We start from the raw sequence: 20,267 nt of genomic DNA, 5'->3' as shown, positions 1-20,267 counted from the left end.
TGATAAAAATTTACATTTTCACTTGCAAATCAAAATGAATATCAATGATGAAAGATGAAAATCAACATAAGATATACAATCCAAAATTAAAATAAAAGTAATACATTTTCACTCAAAAAATCAAGTCTTTAAATATAAATATTCGGATAAAAAGTCAAAACTTTCACGTATAAACCAAGAAAAGGAGATGAGCCAAGTAAATCAGAACCAGAACTTGTATTCGAGTACCAGTATACACAGTCAATGGTAAAAACGTATAAACGTACGCGTTGACGTCAGAAGCACGTCGACGGGACTTGTCTCCTAGGTAACAGGAGACCACCAAACATCTCAGCTGGTTGAACCATTTGAACCATGAGCGCTTTGCAGGAAACCAGAAGCTTTTCGTTAAAATTCCGGAAAGGCACAAAGTCAGACGAAGGAAGAGACAGAGTTACAATGTTTGATGTGATTTACGGCAAAATGAGAGAGGTTTGTGCTGGAGGCATAAATAAGGAAGCTAGCTTAGCTTAGTTAGCCGCACCAGCAAAGTTAGCGAGCTAACTAATTAGGAATAATTATGTTAAACATATCTAGGGTTGTTAGAGAAAATATGGGTAAAATATACTATCTCAAACACAGCATATTACATTAAAGTAGTAATATTCTGTCTGACCAAGTTACTTAATGAAAAGTAAATAGTTTTGAGTAGGTTACTGACACTTAACTGATAGGAGAACTCGCAGGTAGGTAGCTTAGCTTAGCATAAAGACTGAAAAAAGAAGGAAACTGCTAACCTGTCTGTCCAAAACAGATATTTCACACCTCACAAATTAAGACAAATAACCACCTATATCATTGTGGATGGTTAAATCAAACTCACAAGAAAATGCAGATTCCTATTAACTTGGCTGCTCTTGCTGCCATTTATTAAGTCTGCTGCATTCCTCCTTGCAAATTTCCATCTGTGAAGAGATATTCAAACACACCATCCGTAGTCTGGACGGAAAAATACTGCTCAGAAAAACAAATGTGTCCCAAATAAGAAATGACCTCACACAGAAACCCCCAAGTCCATTTTGATTAATATACGATTATTTTTCAACCGAACTCAGCCTTATAAACATTACACTTATTATTATGAAGAGGGACCAGCAAACAGTTGATGCCAGTGTCCTTTGCCGTCACCCAAATGCACAGTCGTTCCTCCTCCTATTGGCCCTTTCGTACTCGAAATACAAGGCTATCCAGGCCTGGCATTGGCTCCTTTGTGTAACATATATATGTTTGTAACTGCACCACAGCACCGCAGGCTGTGTTTTACAGGATCTGGAGAACAATAGGTTTCTAGGATATGAGCGTTTATAAACACTGGAGGGAGGCAACTTGCTAAGAGTTTACTCACTAAGCCGTTGAGTCAGACAGACATAAAGAGAGAGAAAGTAAGATGGAGAAAATGGGTCAGTTGAATGCAGAGGAAAAGAAAGAAGAGGAAACTGGGACTAGTTTATTTCACCAGTTATTGGCACAGAGGAAGGATCTGGGCGAAGAGTCGGTCTGTGTTCAGTTTAAGATGGACAGGAATCACAAATGTATTCTGTAGAATGCACAATACACGATATGTCAAGCAACTAATGCCGTAGATATGGCAAATTTGCTTTAAATTTTATATACCGATGTGATATTAATTATTCTTATGTGTATGTATGTGCCTGCCTGCATGATTAGCTTAATTCTATTGTGTCTTTTTTCTCTTCTTTGTCTCCACAGAAGACCGTTCTGCAGCGGCTGGTAGTTGTTGCGCGGCTCCCAAGCAGACGTGATGATGGGACTCAACTTGGAGGTCAGCCAACAATAAGCTTAGCGATACAATGATTGATGCACTAATCATGCTGGTGCTAATTTAATCCACTATTTAATTTGATAAGAGAAGCTACTGAGATACGCTGATTTGTTTTTGGTGATTTTTTCAACTCTTAAAACCACAAAAAAATGCAGTTTCTATCAGAGCAGTGAAAGACTGGTCTGTTTCCTTTGTTTTCAGTGTGTTTATAGTTTACACATATCTGTGTGAATTCATCTGCCAAGCTTCCTTTTAAGCCACAAAGCCTTTAACCATGTGTTTATAACAGAGGTGCATGTTGTGCTACTGGACTTGCACGAACAGACCGATTCAGTGTTTTATTGCTTCTTTTTCTCACAGCCCATTATGAAAATCTCAACTTTCAGTTAAGCAAACGATACATATGGGATCACATAACAGGCCTGATGTTAATTTATCCATCCTGTCTGCTGCACGTCATCGAAGTAAGTTCTCAGAATCAATTTCTGATTTAAGCTCTGGACTTAAAATAGTGTTCTCATAGTTCTCCTCTGTGTCTTTCTTTCAGTCATCCAGGGATATTCTGATTTCTATTTTGAAAGACCTCACAGTCATGCAGCAACAGCCACACTGGTAATCACACTTCCTGCATTACAGATTCATGGCATGTATTATACACAGATCAGGCATTACATTATGATTACTGACAGGTGAAGTGAACAACACTGATCTTGTTATCATGGTACCTGTCAAGTGGGTTGGACAGCAAGAAAAGCATCTTAGAAGCAGAAAAAACAGACAAATGGAAGGATCTGAGCGATAACTGGATCAGGGAATATCCTGAACTGAGGTGTTTCTTGTCATGTACCTGGGAAACACATGGCATCAGTATGCACTACAGGAAAAAGACGAGGTGGAGGCAGCGGGATGCTACTTTGTCACGTACCACCCACCTAAGCATTGTTGCGGACCATGTATTCCCTGATAGCAGTTGCCTCTTTCAGCAGTATAATGCTGCAACGATGGTTCAGGAACAGTTTAAGCTCAAGGTGCTGACTTGGCCTCCAGATCTCACCCCAATTCAGCATCTGTGGAATGTTCTGAACAAATAAAACCGATACGTGGAGGCTCCGCCACTCAACTATCAGGACGTGATGGATCTGCAGCTAATGTCTTGGTGACAGATACCACAGCACAGCTTCAGAGTCCATGCCTCAACAGATCAGGGCTGCAAAAGGGAGATGCACATAATATTAAGCAGGTGGTCATAATGTTATGATTGATCATGTGAGATCAGGCATTTTAAATGTCTCTGGCACAATGACCCGCTGACATCACTGTTTATTCTTAAAATGCTGTCATTCACTTTCTAATTCAGAATCTCAGATAGTCAGAAGTAAGTAAGACAAGGAGACTTTCTGCTCGACTTATTGTGACTTAACGTGTTTCAAAACCGCATCAAGTGATTTATATCGGTCGTTTAGTTTAGTTTTCCTGTTGTGGTGCTGTTTCTGATTAAATTTTAGTGTGTTTGAGGAAGGAATTTCAACAAATAGTAGAGGGTTGAGTTAACTACAGGCACAGCAGTACTTTGAGGAATAAAGATACTAGACAATTAAAACCAGAAATTATAACCAGATAAAGATGGAGAGAAAATTCAGGGGACAGTTAACACAGTTCATTTCTAGGAACAAGTAATACCTATCCCTCCAGTGCTAGTTTGTCTGGTTGGAGTGACTGTGGCTCAGGTCGTAAAGCAGATTGTTCAGTCCATTGCCAGTGGATACGGAGACGAAGTGTCCTTGGACAGGGACCAGTGTAAAGCGAGTGTTTTATGTGAATGGGTGAATGAGAAACACTGAAGCTCTACCTAATCCCTAAAGTACTAAAGCGTTATATATGTGCAGACCATTTACTTATGAGATCGGTCTCATTGTTGTGTCTGTGGATTATTGAAATTTAATGTCTGTCCATCTGGTCTGGACCGGAGTGATGGACTGGAAGACAGAGCATCCAAAGTTTTCTCTAAAGCCCCTCAGCGAGCACGGATGAAAGAGGCTCCCTACACTCGTATAAATGAACCTTGAAAGGCCTTCGGTTTACAGCAGCAGCCATAAATGTTTTATCATTGCTACACAAGGGCTGTCTCAGTGATTTCACTGTTTTCACAGAAAAGCTTTATACTTTATCTTATACCGAGTGTAAATCCTAATAACTGTTTTCACAACCCATTTTTAGTACCTTGCTGGAAGCTAAGATTGTGTTCATGGCACATAACCCTCAAAGCAGGCTGTTCCAGCAGTGGAGCTACAAGGTTGGGAGTTTATCTTGACTTTTCCTCTTTGAATACATACAAATATATATTTTTTGTACTTAAGTTTTCTCCCCACACATAATTAGGAATTCATCCTTTGACTATGTGACTTTAGGTTCTGACTGCAAATCAGGCAGCTGGGATTAAAAGACTCCAGGAAGATGACGAGACAGATACCCTGCTTTGCATCGTCTTGTCGGCGCTGCAGGATCTGGGTAAATGCCTGGAAATATCTAAGAAGGTGCGTTGCCTCTTTGAGGATTACGTCGCCACTTTGGTTCTGTTTTAATCAGCAGTTTAGTCGTCATTTCTCTGACTGTGCCTGAAGGCTCTTCCTGAGTCGGTGCTGGATGAGACTCCAGAGCTGATCGTCCCTCAGAAGATTCTGGACAAGCTTCTGACTCGAGGTGAGCTCCTGAGTCCTCAGCAACACCTGCAGATGTACGCCTCCCCCTTAAACGTCAGCATAGAGTCTGGTAAGAAGAAACCTACGTGCATTTTAGCTCCGTTAATGAACAAAGGGGCAGCAGTGACACTGTTTTCTGTTTTCCTGGTCTCTTAACAGGGCAAGTCAACCTAAGAAACTTCTGCCCGACTGCTTAACTTTCTGCACAAAAGCTCGAAGGTAAAGAGATCACCGTGCGTGTTTCATCCACATCCTGGAAATGTAACCGTTTATCAGTTAAAGAGTCGCCTCACATCAGTGGCTCATTCATCTCTTCTAATGTGCAGCCGATATGATTTGTTCAGGTTTTAAGGCAACTATCTTTTTTATTTTTGTTCCTCACCACTTAGAGAAATTACTTATTTAAAAATGAGCAGCAGTATTTCTTTTCGCTGCCCCCAGAATAACTCAGTCCCCATGAAGGTAAATGGTAAATTAGTGACGGAGAAGCTGTGGATAATTCACTGTAAAAGGAACTTTGAGACTGGAGAGACTTTTCATCCACCAGACTGAAAATATCTTGACATTTTTCAAAGAATTTAGTAAAGATGTTTTATTTTTGTTTGGTACCAACATGAGATAGTGGATTTAACTTGAAATATTGAAACTGTGCTACATAGATTTTGCCAGGCAGTAATTCCTGTTTAAAGTTTTTATCACTTTCACCTCAACCACCTTCACGAAGTGAAAATCGTTTGTATTTGTTGTAAAATTAAATGAAATCGCCATTAACGTGTTATTATTTACAACAAAGCCACAGAACATCCATGTAATATAAAAACATTTTTAATAGTTTCAACATTCGGATGAGGATTTTTATTTTTTCATTTTATTTAAACCTTACACTGTGTTCCACTTGGTGACCGAGAGATAGCATGTCCAAGAAAAAGGCATTTCCCCTTCACTCCAGTCCGCAGCATCAACACAAAGAACATTTTAGTTGGAAACGATTCCTTGATCACTGATGATTCCCTTGATCACTTATGATTCCCTTTTTATTTTGGCCCCCCTTTCTTCAAATTTCAAGCAAAGTAAAATAAAAACAGGATGGAGATGGCTGCATGCACCACAGTGTAATCTACAGACTGTGCAGGTAAAAAATAAACCTGTGTGTCGTAAATCCAAACAAACGTTTCGGTAGATTTTAGCCCCTTGTAGGATCCTCTCCAGTCGTCCCAAGATGTCCAGATGGTGGCGTTGAGTCTCGTGTGCTTTGCATATTTGCTATAGATAAAACCAGTGGAGCATATGAAGATATGTGGCGAAAACAAACAGCGAGCTATGGTTCAAACAGAATCGTTGGCAAAACCGATGGGGAGTTTTACAAAAAGGGCAGCGCTGAATTTTCCTTTCTCTTGCGAAGGTCGATCTAATCACTTATAAAAAATAAATACAAGCACATTTATATAAGACCAAAGATGAGACATATTCCATAGGCATGGTTAAAAAGCATGCTGCTGAGTTTCACACAGGACAATGTTGAATCGACCCCCCCACCCTCCACCCCACCCTCCCACACATACACTTTTTATGTTTTACTTACTAACCCCTCAACCCTCCTACACTGAAACCACAACACACAGAGTCCTCCTTTAATACGACCTATGAGGTGAACAATTCATCAGTACATTCCACCTATTAGTGTAAAAAAGGCCTTCGTATTTTAGTGCTCAAAGGGCATGCTTGCAAAAGCTGCAATACTGAAAACTGTCTCTGGAATCTCTTGCCGGCTGTCTCTGCTCGACATTGTTACTGTTAATAAAGTTGCGTTTGATGTTTACTGTATGTACAAGTCTAGGTCCGAAACCTTTTCAGTACAAAACGAAGAGCAGCACATTGTAACACGGAAATCCAGACAAAGACAGGACAGACCATTCACCTCAGCACAGCCTAACTGCAACAGTAACTTCTTAAAAAAACGTTTTTGTGGTCAGCATTAGTTTATTTTTTTTCCTTTCTCTAAATATTAAATTAAAAATGTTTAATTCATGCTGTATTGATTTTAACACCACTGGCAGATCTGATTGAACGTAGTAAATGGTTGGAGAGGAGCTGAAACTGTTGGCAGATTAAAAAAAAAAAAAAATTTAAATGACACAAAATAAATCAGCTGTTTTGATAATTGATTGATCAGATGCCAAGAATGTTCTCGTCTCAGGCTCAACGTGGTTGGATTTTACAGCTGTGATGGTCGACCTAATATTTCTAGGTTCGGTACCACAACTTTGGACTTTAAGACATTTTAAAAGCAAATAATCTGCAGATTCATCAATAAATACATAACAAGATTTCAGTTGGATTAAAGACATCGATGCAGCAGTTTTCCATGCAGAGGCTCTTTTAACCTCTTAAACCCTGCTGGCTCCTGCAGGTTTAGTGTCCAAATTTTGTGTGAGCTCAAAGAAAATCATTTCAATTTCTTAACCACACATTTTCAGAAATATTATTAAATGTGCCAGAAAATGTATAAAATGACGGAAAAGACGCATTGATTTATTTATTTTTTTTGTTACATAGAGTCATGTAGCTGCAGCGACGTGTTGGAGCATATACAGGACAAGCTGCAGTATTATTTTTCTTACTGCAGAGCTAAGCTCAGGGTTCGAGAGGTTAAATCTGATGTCAGAAACTCTGTTTTTATTATTATTATTAGAAAATCTGCAAACTAGATTTAACCTTGAGCCTACTGTACCATATGAATTTTTTTCTGTGCGACGTTGTTATTTTGTGTGAATGTGGCATTATTGTGCTAGATCCAGCGACATTATTATATTATATGTACACTATAATGTTATAATGTTTATCATTTATGGTCTCAATAAAGTATTTGTATATATCTATAGATTTTATATATATATATATATATATATTTATGACTTCTTCCACAGTCAGTATATACAGATCATATGTCATGTACAGAGGATTCAGTATTTACAAAAGTCCTGTGAGTAATATCGCACTTTAAAGAAAGAACGACAGTAGAGCAGCACAGTGACTTTGAGGCCATACGTTAGCGGATGTTCTCAGGACGAAAAGGAAAGTCTTACAAATCTGGATAGGTCACAACAAAACCCACCGCAAGGCAAATAAACTGCTGCTGTCAAACCTCGTTCTCCAGTTTCATTTTCAAGTTTCCTCTTAAACTGAACCTGTGTTTCCTGAAAAGCGGCAGCAGGGAAATTCTGGTCCCGTGTTTTTTTTTGTTTTTTTTCCCCCCTACACATAGATTTGTGTATAGCGGAAACAATCACAACTCCTCATACCAAGTAAAAAGTATTCAGAAAGATATCTGTATAAATACTCTCATCAAAATAAACATATACACGTATCTTTGCACCTGCCTCTGGTTCATTAATATAGACCAAAAAATATCAGATATATTGTAATGTGGAGATGGCTGGAATTTAAACTGTAATATATGATGTTATAGGATGTTAAAATGCTCAACGATGACTCTCTACATACGAGGTTGTCCGATATGGAGCCTGGAGTATATATACTGAGTTTTATATTTACGTTACTTTCACTGCAAAAACAGCATTACTAGAAAGAAGCAAAATATTCTTAGATTCGATCAAATCTTGTATCTTGTATTAATCTTGTATTAAGAAAAAAAAATCTGCCAATGGTTTGAGCTTATACTTGACAAAAATTCTATAAATAAGCATAAAATTATTAAAATAAGCACAAAGTTCTTGTCTCTGCGTGAACCACCAGTAATGTAGCGAGACGTAGCAATGATAAGGGAAAAAAAAACTTGAGGATGCAAAGTGGGTGGTACTAAGGTAAACTTATCTCAACTTTAAGGCGACGACCAATGGGAGCAACTGATATGGTTGGTTGACGTAAACACAGAAGGAAACACTGTCTACGAATCTGCTTCTTACCACCAGATCAGCATGTTAACAGGGAGCTAGGAGAGCCGGGTGAACCCAGATGAGGTGGAAGTACGTGTGTTATCTTTTCAAATAGATATGGTAACAAAAGCAAGCTGTGTCTATACCCAAGCACTATCTTTGTCTTCTGTTCGGTCCACAACTACAAAACGACGGGCGACAGGTAAATTGTTTTATATGTTGACGTGGTTTTAAAGGAAGTCGAGCAGCACAAGGAACTGATTGGCTAAGCTCCCACCAACACGTAACGTAACACAACGTAAAGTAAAAGTATTCAATCAAATGTTTTTGTTTTAATTAGATGTTGTGGTACTCCAGGCTTCATAGCACCAAACCTGCGCACACGTGTCTCTCTCCACTTTCTTGAACCTGAAATTACATCTAACTTGACACTGAAAATCGGAAAAACCCCACGCGACTGGCAAAAATAATTACAGGTTAAGACGTGGAGTTTGTCCTGTTTTCTATCTTGCTGGGCCTTTCTTAGACAACACTACATTTATAGCTCCCGCATCAACTATAGAGGAAATAGTATCTTTATATGTCTCACTTGGATACAAAATATGATCTGATTTATATTGTCTAATCATGTCATATACTCTGAAAATATACAGTATAAACAATAAATATCCAGTGACTGATATCCTGACTGAATGCCATGGAAATACAGAGGAAGTTGTGACCGGGCATTTAACCTCTTCGCAACCTGCTAGTTATTTTCCTAAACATCTAAAAACGTGCAGTCCTGTTTTTTCTTTTTGTTTTTTTTTGCTCCACAACACCAACAGTGCAACATCATATAGTACAATTACCACATCAATTAACACATCACACGCTAGCAAAACACACACACGCACACACACTTTCCATAACGACATACTGGCACACTCACAGTGAACGCTCAGGCGGGACAGAAGTTTGGGGGGGGGGGGGGTTGTTGCCAGCACGAGAGCCAGAGCGAGGCATTTCAACTGACACCCCTGAGGAATGAGGGAGAAACTCTGAATGGGAGATAAATGATAAAAAAAAAAAAAGAGGAGTTAACAGGACACATGAACATTACTGTGTTGTTTGTTCTTCTGGGATTCACTCATGAGAAAGCAGCAGCAGCAGCAGCAGCAAAGAGCCCTCACACCGCCCAGCAGCCTGCTTCCAGTCTTGTGTGTGATGTTAAAGGCAATATTGCAAGTGAATCAAATAAGGCCAAAAGAAACAAATCGTTAAATAACAAAAAAAAAAAAAAAAAAAAAGGAAATCCAGCCAATGTTAAATGTCAAATCTGATCAAAAGCTCCCTGACAACACTACAACTAACAGCTCGTTTATGAGCGCTTGTTTTTTTTAACTCTCAGCCCCTCTGGACCAAATACAGATGTGATGAGGAGATCTAGGGCAGCTGTTGAGACCGAAGTAATCCATAGAGGTGAAAGGTCGGTGAGTGAGACAGGGCAGCAGTAGCGTTGCGTTTCGTTTAATAGGCCGGCGGGGAGAGTGGAGAGTGGGGTGGGGGGGGGACTCAGCGGCGTCATAGCACTGTGCTCTCAGACTCTTCCTCCGAGTCCGCTCTGCTGTTGGTCGACTCGAGCAGCGCCACTGAGTTCCTGAAGGGGGAGATGCGGGTCAAGTCAAATATACCGTCCAGTTCCATGTTAATGATGGGGATGTCCAAGTTGCAGAGGGAATCTGGACAGACGAGGACGAGCAGAAAGAGCAAAAAAAGAAAACTGTTAATCTGTTACTGTTGGAAGAGTAAAAACAGATCATCGCACATGATGGATTCATCAACGCTGGAGGATGTTATGCTCAGCATGGGTCATCAGAAGTGAAAACCATGGTTACAGTATGAAAAAATAATGATAATAAATAAAGAAGCATGATAGGGATGCACGATATACAATGAGACAAATATGTAAGAAAATGTTAAAATTTAACATACTACGCGGTCGAAATCATGCCGACAGAATAACATCTAATTTCAAAACCATGAGCATTAATCTGCTGCTGTGACGTGATCCACCTTCTTGGATTCAGGTTTTCCCACCAGAAGTTGATCAAGTCACTATTCAGCCACAAGACTGAGGTTCAACACTGATGGTGGTTGAAAATGTCTGGTCGGTGACAGTTCCACTACTTTACTCCAAGACACCGTCCCCAATGGATTCACTGGAACTTCTGGGCACAGACCATGGAAATCTGACCCAGACCAATACTGTGCACACTTCTGACCAAGCAGAGCATGTGTACATTGATCAATTATTGAAGTGCAGCTCAAATGTGCCAGTTACTAGTTAATTGAACAAAATACTGTTAACTGATCCACCTGATGCACAAAAACAAACTAATTTCCAAAAAAATATATGCATGGATTTTTAATGATTTCCATTTTAAATTAAGCATAATTTAAGTTCAGGGATCACAGACACTTGTGTTGTATTCAGTAACAGCTCTGGGGCCGGTTGCACCAGCTGGACGTCGTACACCCAGTTGTAAAAGTAGATTGGGTTCACACTAGCGGCGAAAAGCAACAAGCTTCAACAAGCTAACCGTCAAGACGTGCAACTTATCACGTTGAGCTGGTTCATCGTATGTTTCAACCAATCCATATGGGTTCCACACAGCCTCGCTGAAGACGTGACAGTCCACCAAAAATCAGGTGACTACGTCGCTGGCAATGTTAACCCAGTTGTAGTGTTTGTTGTTCGCAGTTTGAACGCATTGTAACAGTTGTTGCGCCATTTATGCTACGTGCTAACCATATGCCCAGTCAGATGTAGGTCCAGGTAGAAAGTCCTCTGGACATTTGAGGAGAGATTTATTGTTTCACAATCTGGGGAAATTAGTTTCCCATTCTTTGTCTTGGCCGTCATTTTTTAGTTTCTTCACTAAAGAAAAGTCAACTGTGATTATGCTAGAATGTGCAGCGCTTAGTTATAATAATATAAATTAGTTATAATTTTAGACGGCGCAACGGGTGTAAAGATTTGGCTGCAACCAGTCAAATGTTTTTTTCTTAATTGGTAAATTGACGAGTTAAGCCTCAAAACCACAATTCCCATAATGCAACACACAATATCTGTAATCCCTGTCATTACTGCTTCATAGGTTTAATGGTCCTGTCATGAGTGAACTAATCTTGTATAAAAACCTGCAGAGTATCCTTTAAATGATGAACTCCTCGAGTAGAAACCCTCATCATCAGTGTTGTTATGTCGCGTCATGTTAGTGGCTGAATTGACCGGAAAAACCGACGAAGACAAATCAATATTGTGCATCCCTAACGCTTCCACCTGAACATGATCAATGAGCATTAAGTCAATTCCGTAAACACACTGTAAAAACCATAAACCACAAGATCAATGTAGTTAGTTATACTGCTGCGTAAACTAATATATTGACCTCAGTTTGATATGAATGTGGTTCCCTGAGTCCACTGAGACAATGATAACATCCACAGTGTGACACGAGTGATGGCAAACCGGCACAGACAGGGAGTGCGCTGACTGAGAGGTGGCGGTGGGCAGTGAGGCACAACATTGCGGAGTGGGTTGAGAGTGTGACGAGTGGCGGAGAGGGTGGGTGGGTGGAGGTGGGGGTTCACAGAGTGTTGCAGCTAAGGGATGGGCAGCTGGAGCAGGGCATTAGGTAATCCTAAAGGCAGAAAAGGTTGGAGGTGTTCGGCATCTGCCCCGGCGTGTTTAGCCTGGACAGCCTGGTAAACCATGTAAGCCATGCATCAGTTTCAGCCACCATGCAAAGGCCAACACACTGGGATATAAAGGTGGCAGCTTTCACCCTGCTGCGAGCGTGTCAGCGGGCGGCTCCACGTTCGGCCCATATGGCGGGAGGGAGGGTGTGGTGGGGGGGGGGGGGGGGGGGGGGGGGGGGGGGGGGGAGGGAGTGAGGAGGTGGGTGAGGCTCGAGCACAGGAACACCTGCTTACCCTAAAAGTCCCTCTCACACATAGAATCACACTGAGCCTCTCGCCTCATACGGCTGCAAGTGAGACAATAAGAGCAGTCGACAAGAGACGGAAACACAGTTACAACCTGCTTGTTACGTTGGAGCAAATAAATACACGAACAGGATTTAAAGTCCAATAAATTAGAAACAGTGCAGATACGTTCTAGTGAAAACAAATGCATTCTAATAAAACTGAATCCTCCTTCATGACTGCTCCGATGTTCAGCTGAATTACCTGTGGACATGCTTTCTCCAGGGGACAGGCCGTCCAGGAGGCCGGACGAGTGCTCCAGAGGTTGGGGACTGGTGCCGGGTGTGGTGGGGGGCTGAGGGGGAGGCAAGCTGGGCCTCTGCCGGGGCGGCTTCGGCGTCGGCCTGGCCTTGGTAAGAGTGCCGGCCAGCGAGGGCGGGGAGGACATGGACGGAGTGGTTGCGGACTGCACCTGACACGGGGAGCCGATGGTGGCGTACCCCTGCGGGTAGCTGAAGCCGTACGGGGACGGGGTGCTGGGGGGAGTGGGCGACAGGCTGACCGGGGACGGCTGGCCCGTCGACTGGTCGGACATGGCTCCGGTCTGACAGTAAGGGACCTTAGGTGGGATTGGGGCCAGCTTCTTCGCTGCACGTACGGGAAACAAAGAGAAAAATTATGAAAGTGTTTAAAAAGTGCAACTATATTTTGTTGCTGAAGAAGAGAAGATAAACCTTAAACTCAGAATCATAAATCTCACTTCTCCACTATCTTCCTAAGCACTGTCGCTCCACTCTAGCAAACCAATCACTGCTGGTTACAAACCGTGTTTTTCAGGGGCTTCATTGTGAGAAGCATTCAGAATAAACAACAATTTATTAAACTAATTCTATTGGTGCATAAGGGATAACTGCTTAAATGTTATAAAATACATGTTACTTTCACCTTCTATGTGTTTTTGATGTATTTCTCATTTCTTAGAGTTGGTTTTCTACATGAAAATGAAAATAAACAGTGAAATATGTCTTGATTGATTTTCCAGTCTTCCAGAACGAATGGTACACGGATGACCCTTCAGCCTTTAAATGAAGCCATGAATATTAAAGATTCAGTGGGTTAGATATCATGAAAACAAATAATCTTAAGCCAATGTGAGTCTCTATTACCTCTTCTCAGGGTGTGTGGGCTGTGCTCAGAGTGCGGTGACTGTCCACTAGAGGCCACTGTTCCCTGGAGTCCCTTCTGTCCAATCACTGGAGACAGCTCCTTGTTCTTCAGAGTACTGAGAAGAAGAAGAAGAAGAAAAAACACACGGCTGCATTAAAACACACATTTTTTAAAATCTATGAATACATCAACCCTGAGAGCACCCATATTTTAATGTCAAATGATCTGCGGACATGTTTTCTTTACTGCGGTGCAGCAGAAGCAAGAACCCCAAACAAACCCTGATGGCTTAATGGATTTTCTTTACTCTTACAGTGGAGTGCAGCCAGAATGCCAATGGGATGGGAGCTTGAAGGTCAACACATAACCAGTTTACGCTCTGACTGACACGTTCTCTCTCAGTGAATGAGGCATGAATGGATGAGTGAAGCAGCTGGAATTTAAAGCTGTGGTGGAGCAATGCGGACGAGCATCTCGTCAGACAATCAAGATGTCACCGAACCGACGTCGCTCTCCCCGTGCTGTTTTGCTTCGGCGCTGCGCTCATGTTCGGGGTCTGCTCTCGCAGGGGCTCACTGGTATGACTCATTAACGCCCACTTTTGTAATCATATTCACTGAAAGCTTTGAATTTCCTTTGTTGCCTGGCAACCGTCTCCTGAATATCCGTGGCAACGTGGAAAGTTATGGATTGCATACAGTACGTGGCTATTAAATTAAAGATGGATGTGATAATGGGATTCCTAAAGGAACATTGATTTCCGTGACTGACAGGCACGAGCCAAGTGAATTAAAAAGGCGGAGAATAGGATGTCGGGAGGGACCTTAATCGCACCCTTTCCCCCCTTTTTCTCCTCATGTCATCCCTCTTTCAAGCCTCCTTTGTCCCCAAGGGGCCTTGCCTCATTTGTGTGTGAGTTGTGTTGGAAGTACGAGCTGGTCAGCGTTCTGTATTTACCTCGTCAGCTTGGCTCCTCTCTCCCGGTTACAGGCACAGGCTGCCCACGGAGGGGGAGCAGATAGGGGGGTGTTGGGAGGTTTAGGGGAGCCCAGGAACAGATCGTGACGAGTAAGAACGAGCGGGGGTTTGATGTAAAGGGTGGAACCATTCGTTTCGGACGGGGCCGCATGCGGGCCGTCGGACAGGGAGGCCTGTTTGGGCAGGTGCAGGGAGTTAGGTTTGGGGTTGGAGTTGACGTCAAGCTGCTGAGGGGATGGGCACAGGGAGTGGGGGAGCGGGGGTGGGCTGTAGCCGGTGCGGCGGGGTGGAGGGGACGGGCCAAAGGGCGCGGACTCGGGACTAGGGGCGACGGGGCGCATACACAGAGGTGCTCGGGTGTAGAAATGGTGGTGAGGAAGCGAGTGGGAAGAGCAAGAGGAGGAGGAGGAGGAAGAAGAGGAAGAAGGGTAAGGGGGAGGCGGCCTCTCCTCCTCGGGGGAGGGGTAGACATAACAGGAGTCCGACCAATTCGAGGACGCATCATCTGAGCTGCAATGATAAAAATATCAGTTTTATGGGGAACCGAGCCGTTACAGTGGGTGAATTCGTTAGTTGGATCTATTGGTTTGTAAAGGTTAAGCTATGAGGGATAGAATGGGGTGAATATTAATCACTGTTAGGGAGGAGAAGTGAGGACTCTGGGAGGAACAGCAAAGAGAAAATGAAGCTAGAATAAAAATGAAGATCTCTCAAATCACAGAAGACGAAATCAAATAATCACCTCATCCATTGCAGGGCCTTGCGACAATGGACTGTTATGCTGCTAATGATGCTTGGACTAATGGCAAAAATAAAATAGAGATGTAATCCGTGCACATGCAGCAATGAATCCTTTCCACTGAACCGTGGATCCACTTTTCCCCCCCACATTGTGTAAACCCAGCCAAAGGGGAAGTGAAATCCTCACTCGAACCACATGATGTACAGTTACCACTCCACACATGACTCGTAGGACTGGAGTGTTTGAACTGAAAGAGCCAAGTCACCAAGTGTGAGATGCCATGCTTCGTCGGAGGTGAGACAGTGGGGGTGACACAAGACTTGAGAGGATAAACAACAGACAAGAAAACTGGGGGTAAAAAGGGCAGACAGCGCCGTTCTGGTCTCCGGTGCAGGGCGCAGCAGCAGCAGCAGCGGCGGCAACAGCAGCAGCAACAGTGGCAGCGGCGGCGGCAGCAGCCGACGAGGGAGGAGCAGCAGGTGTGTGTGGAGGAGGAGGGCGGGGTGAAACAGGAGGGCGGGGCACAACAAGCCTTACCTGGCTCGGTCGCTGCTAGTGGGAGGAGGGGTGGGGGAGGGGGAGGCAGCGAAATCCCCAGGCTGCTCGGGGGTGAGCGCGTCAGTGGGCGGGACGGGGGGATGCACGCTCGGTGGCGTGGAGGAGGATTTACGCGAAGACGACGACGAGCCCCTGCGCGACACCCAAGAAGTGTCCATCACCCTGACACCCATGCTGCAGTGGGACAGAGATGCACAGCCAATCAAATCAAAGGAGGGCGTGTCTGTGTGTGGTTCAGGAGGTGGGGTGGGGTGGGGGGTTGGGGGGGTCAGGTTTTCCACAACACATTGTCAGGGGGTGAAGTGCTGGCGGAAAGGGATCGGCTTTCCTGTCCGTCACCTATACCGTGAAAAGGCCTGACCCAGCTTAGCAACTAGGGCCGCGCTGCCTCGCCAGCACAGCCTTGGTATTGTCAACATGCATAAAGAGTGCACAACAGTTTAACTACTCTTCAAATCGAACATGGATTAAATGGATCATCATCTTTGTATGAGGTGTATGGGGTGAAATGGTGATATTTTAACCGAAACAAGGATGTGTTATATGGATGACAACTGCTTCTGCAAGATAAAACAGTTGCTGCTTTCAGTTTTGCCAAGGCCTCCAGTATCGTGCAGTTCACTGGCTGACGTGGGCTAATGGAAGTCAGTCATTGTTAAGGATGTTAATTACAGCTGTGCTTTACCCGTTATGACAAATAAAAACACTGGCTGTCTAATTAAGGCTTTCTCTTCGAGATCAATACCTCTCTCCTTTCTGTCCATTCAGTTTGAAGCGAGAGCTAGCAAGTGGAGGTTAGCTAAGCGCTAAGACAGGAAGCAAGTGGGAAACAGAAAGCCAAAAGGTCTGTCCATAGGTAACCATATGCTAAAAACTCACTATCGTGAATATGTTGCGAACCAGCTTAGGTCGTGCACACAGGAAGAGACTAGCAGTGATATTTCAACCACAATAGTTGAAAGATGAAGCGAAAAAACCCACAGCGGCGACACAAAGTGATGGTACCAAGATGAACTAATCTCAAATGTGAGGTGATGACCAATATTGATTGAAGCTTGGAGCGTCCGGTGGGCTGGTAATGTTGTCCACTAGCTGTCACCTACGTATAGAGCGACGAGCAAATAGATGTGGACGGGGTTTAGCATTGCTTGATAATGTGTGATATTTGGTGTGAAATTTAAAGCTAAAGAATGCCTCAATTTATCCCTTTACTAAAGTTTGTTGGATTCATGTTAATATGTATTTAAAAAAAAAAAAAACAAAAAAAAAAATGTGGGGGAAAATCAAACAAATATATATATATAAAAATGACTGATCAACCAAATTTTGCGACCCCCTCTATCGTCTCTTAGCGGACCCTAGACGGTCATGGACACTTTAACATATTAACTTATATATACTTCGTAGTTTGTAACCTTGTTTATTTAAAATGTTCATCATATCATATGCCGTGTTGTTTCCTGTGGTACTGTATCGTGTCTTATCGTATCTTATCTTATTGTTTTGTGCTGTACTGAACTGTATTGTATTGTTTCTTAGCGTAGCGTATCATACTTTATCTTTTCTTATCGAGTCTTATCTCATCTTCACACTATACATGACACAACAAGACTTGTGACCGGTGACTCAGGTATTCTTGACATAGCACGATAAAGATTATCTATTTTGTGAAAGTGTTTTATTCCGCCAGCCTTCTGTGCTACAGTATTAAAACTGATGCGACATTCACTAAAATAAAGTAGCAGACGTCCGCTCATTTGTGTCATTTGTTTCCTTTTGGACTGAAGAAGGGTTTCTGTTTCCTCCCTGTCTTTACGCTAAGCTAAGCTAACTGGCTGTGGTTTCATTTTTAGCGCGGAGACGCTGGTGGAAAAACATGCCGTCCTTTAATACACAGGAAAAACAGGAACTAGCTGAACGATGAAGTCAGTTAAGACAAGCAACAAGAGGCCATTGTACTCACAGGCTGAACAAGACTGTCCAGTATCAGACACTGCAAAGATGCTACTTGTGTAAACACAGAGAAAAAAGATTGTCTTTGTTCATGCCACCCATTCGACAAGACACTGAACTAAAGGAGTCGAAACGTGTCTTTTGAGACAGACCTGACTGGAACAGTAAACACACACACACACACGCGCACACACACATGATAAATGACTGACAACTCCTTTCAACGTGCGGCTGAAACAAACGGATGACAAACAGACCGATGAGAGGATGATGGTAGGATACGGAGCTATACTGTACCTTTGTATCTTCCTAATGCTGCATTGTTAAAACAGAGACAAGCACAGTGAGGAAAGAGCATGAAAGACTACCCGGGCTTGTTAGCGGCTTCGTTATCAAAGCAGCTGTGGCAACTTTGTCAGGATAAGCTTTTAAGACAAGAGCCGAGATGGAGGAGGCAAACAGGAGGGCCGGTCTGGCATGGGGCTGTGAGAAGGCACGAGAGTCACGCTGAGTGTAATTTGAGGGGTGAAATGTGTTTTCCCTGAAGGCTTTGAACATGCCAAGAGAGAAAATGACTGCTCCATTTAGCTCTAATTAGGCCAATCTTTCCCTAATGGATTCAACAAAATCCCCCCAAAAAACAAAAGAACTTCTCACAGCTGCTGTGACTCTTTGACTTTCAGTGACGTATTGGTACATTTCATTGGCATGCATGCACACAGAGATTTGCATTCATAGGATGATATCCAATTGTCAGTACTCCATGACAAGAAGTGGAGGACAAGTTCTTCAAAGGTTTGTCTTCAGTTAACTACTGTTTTCTACCACAGAACCAGGAAATAACACTATTAAAGAACAAACAGAGTTACAGATTCATCAAAATGTGTAAATAATGCCTCATTTTGCTTTGAGAACACCTTTACTCAGTCCTTACTCTTTAGTGTGCGGACTTTCTTCTTTTTTTCCTCCTCATGATTGGATTTCTGGTACCTTGGATGTGCCCTGCTCTCTATTGATTCTCAGTCTTTACTCTCCAAGCAGCTTCATGAAGTCACCACGGGGAGGTTTTCCAACAGTCTTGAAGGAGTTCCCACATATGCTTTGCACTTGTTGGCTGCTTACCCTTGACTCTGTGCTGCAACTAATCTCAAATCATCTCAGCTGGGTTTAGATGGTGATCTGATACATCACTCCGACAGCCCTTACAGAGACTGGAAGTGTATTTTCTTTTGAAAAACTAATGATTATCACGCTGAGCATCAACCCGATGGGACAGTGTCTTTCTGTGGTGGTAATGCTGCTTAAGTGTTAAGTTCAATGAGAACCACACATGCAAATATTTTCACCTTCTCTGTGTTTCACAAAGACAACACTGTCACATCTGGACTCATCAGACAAGAGTTCAGGTGTCTTCTAGTCTAACGGTCATCCTTGTTTTTCTTGGTTCAGGCATTTATCTTCTTCTTCTTTGTGGTTTCTTTGAAGGAGTTCAGTTCACACAGTCTCCTCTTCTGATCTGAGCTGCTGAACGCAAAGACAGAGTTTGTGTGGTTCACTTAAGTTTATCCTCTTGTCTCTGCCATATTTTAGAAAACAGTTTTGAGTAGCACAGTTTGGAGCTGAAGCTAATACATGTTAAGCGGTTACTTTTACTGAAATCCAAGCAAGGCAGAAAGAGAGAAGATGTCTGAGTAGATGGTTGGTTATAATAGCTTGTTCCTTAACCAGCTACTTAGAGACATGGACAATCCATTTCAGAGCAATCACATTTGCTGAGGTCTGCAATGCTGCAACTTGTATCCTAGCATAAATCTGGATTAAATCGGGATAAAGAAAAAGTACAAAGGGAGGCTTAGCATACTTAAGGTGATAGGATTGTCCTGATGCTACTGGGACAAGTAAATCATATGTTTGAATGTTTGTCAGAGAGCTGAGGATGTTCCCCTGAAGCAAAGTAACTGGATTATCCTCTAATGATTGAGAAGACTGGAAGCCGCCATCTTCATTTGACATGAACACTTTTCCAATCATTACCTTGCCTCCCATGAGATGTGGAAATGCAACGGTTAATGTTGATTTACTGTTTTTATCCATTGTATTATATAGCATAAGTTAACGTTAGATGGTTGCGTGAGTAAACGAAATACAATGCCCTCCGTTACACACATCTTTTTCACACAAAAATTGAAACAACTTGTTTTTCAAGGAGAGATTTCTTCTTTTCTCCTGAAAGCCGAACGCTCTTGATCAGATGCACTCGTCCCAGGTTTAATTAGTTGGACTACTTGTGGTCCCTGAGCTGCAGAGCTCAGCCTCCCCGCCGAGCCTGATAAGACCAAGGGTGTATTAAAGCATTAGAGACAGACACTCAGAGACAGACGGTGAAAGAGAAAGAAAGCGACTGACTGGTTTTCAGCTAATCCTCCTCCACAGCGTGAGGATTGTGGGATTGCTCATTTCACATACTAAATGTCAGCTCCCTC

At 42.7% G+C, this 20,267-nt stretch overlaps 2 protein-coding genes across 7 annotated transcripts in view; one reads left to right on the top strand and one right to left on the bottom strand.

Moving 5' to 3' along the window:
* The first annotated feature begins 324 nt into the window (after positions 1-324).
* Positions 325-5,237, top strand: LOC125022646 (testis-expressed protein 47). 2 transcript variants are annotated; one of them, XM_047609479.1, is made up of 8 exons: positions 325-471; positions 1,750-1,822; positions 2,183-2,286; positions 2,370-2,434; positions 4,040-4,115; positions 4,231-4,356; positions 4,444-4,591; positions 4,681-5,237. In XM_047609479.1, exons 1-8 carry the CDS (start codon positions 355-357, stop codon positions 4,716-4,718), a joined length of 747 nt encoding a protein of 248 aa, XP_047465435.1. In that variant the 5' UTR covers positions 325-354; the 3' UTR covers positions 4,719-5,237. The 2 variants fall into 2 exon arrangements, with proteins under 2 accessions (XP_047465435.1, XP_047465436.1); XM_047609480.1 differs by lacking the exon at positions 325-471 and adding an exon at positions 1,420-1,534.
* Positions 5,238-5,330: 93 nt separating this feature from the next.
* LOC125022645 (rho GTPase-activating protein 44-like) overlaps positions 5,331-20,267 on the bottom strand; it is a 72,264-nt gene continuing 57,327 nt past the window's right edge. Inside the window, exons 17-23 of one of the 5 annotated variants that reach the window (XM_047609475.1) lie at positions 18,082-18,099; positions 15,811-16,005; positions 14,511-15,041; positions 13,553-13,668; positions 12,651-13,034; positions 12,396-12,448; positions 9,991-10,138 (exon numbers count right to left, since the gene is read on the bottom strand). In XM_047609475.1, coding sequence (XP_047465431.1) covers positions 12,441-12,448; positions 12,651-13,034; positions 13,553-13,668; positions 14,511-15,041; positions 15,811-16,005; positions 18,082-18,099 — 1,252 coding nt within the window. In that variant the 3' untranslated portion in view covers positions 9,991-10,138; positions 12,396-12,440. Of the gene's footprint in view, positions 10,139-12,395; positions 12,449-12,650; positions 13,035-13,552; positions 13,669-14,510; positions 15,042-15,810; positions 16,006-18,081; positions 18,100-20,267 lie in introns of all 5 variants that reach the window. The other 4 variants (XM_047609474.1, XM_047609476.1, XM_047609477.1 and 1 more) reach the window with 4 other exon arrangements.

This window comes from Mugil cephalus, chromosome 16 (assembly GCF_022458985.1).
Source record: "Mugil cephalus isolate CIBA_MC_2020 chromosome 16, CIBA_Mcephalus_1.1, whole genome shotgun sequence".
Classification (NCBI taxonomy): domain Eukaryota; kingdom Metazoa; phylum Chordata; class Actinopteri; order Mugiliformes; family Mugilidae; genus Mugil; species Mugil cephalus.
This window is presented reverse-complemented; position numbering and strand designations above follow the sequence as displayed.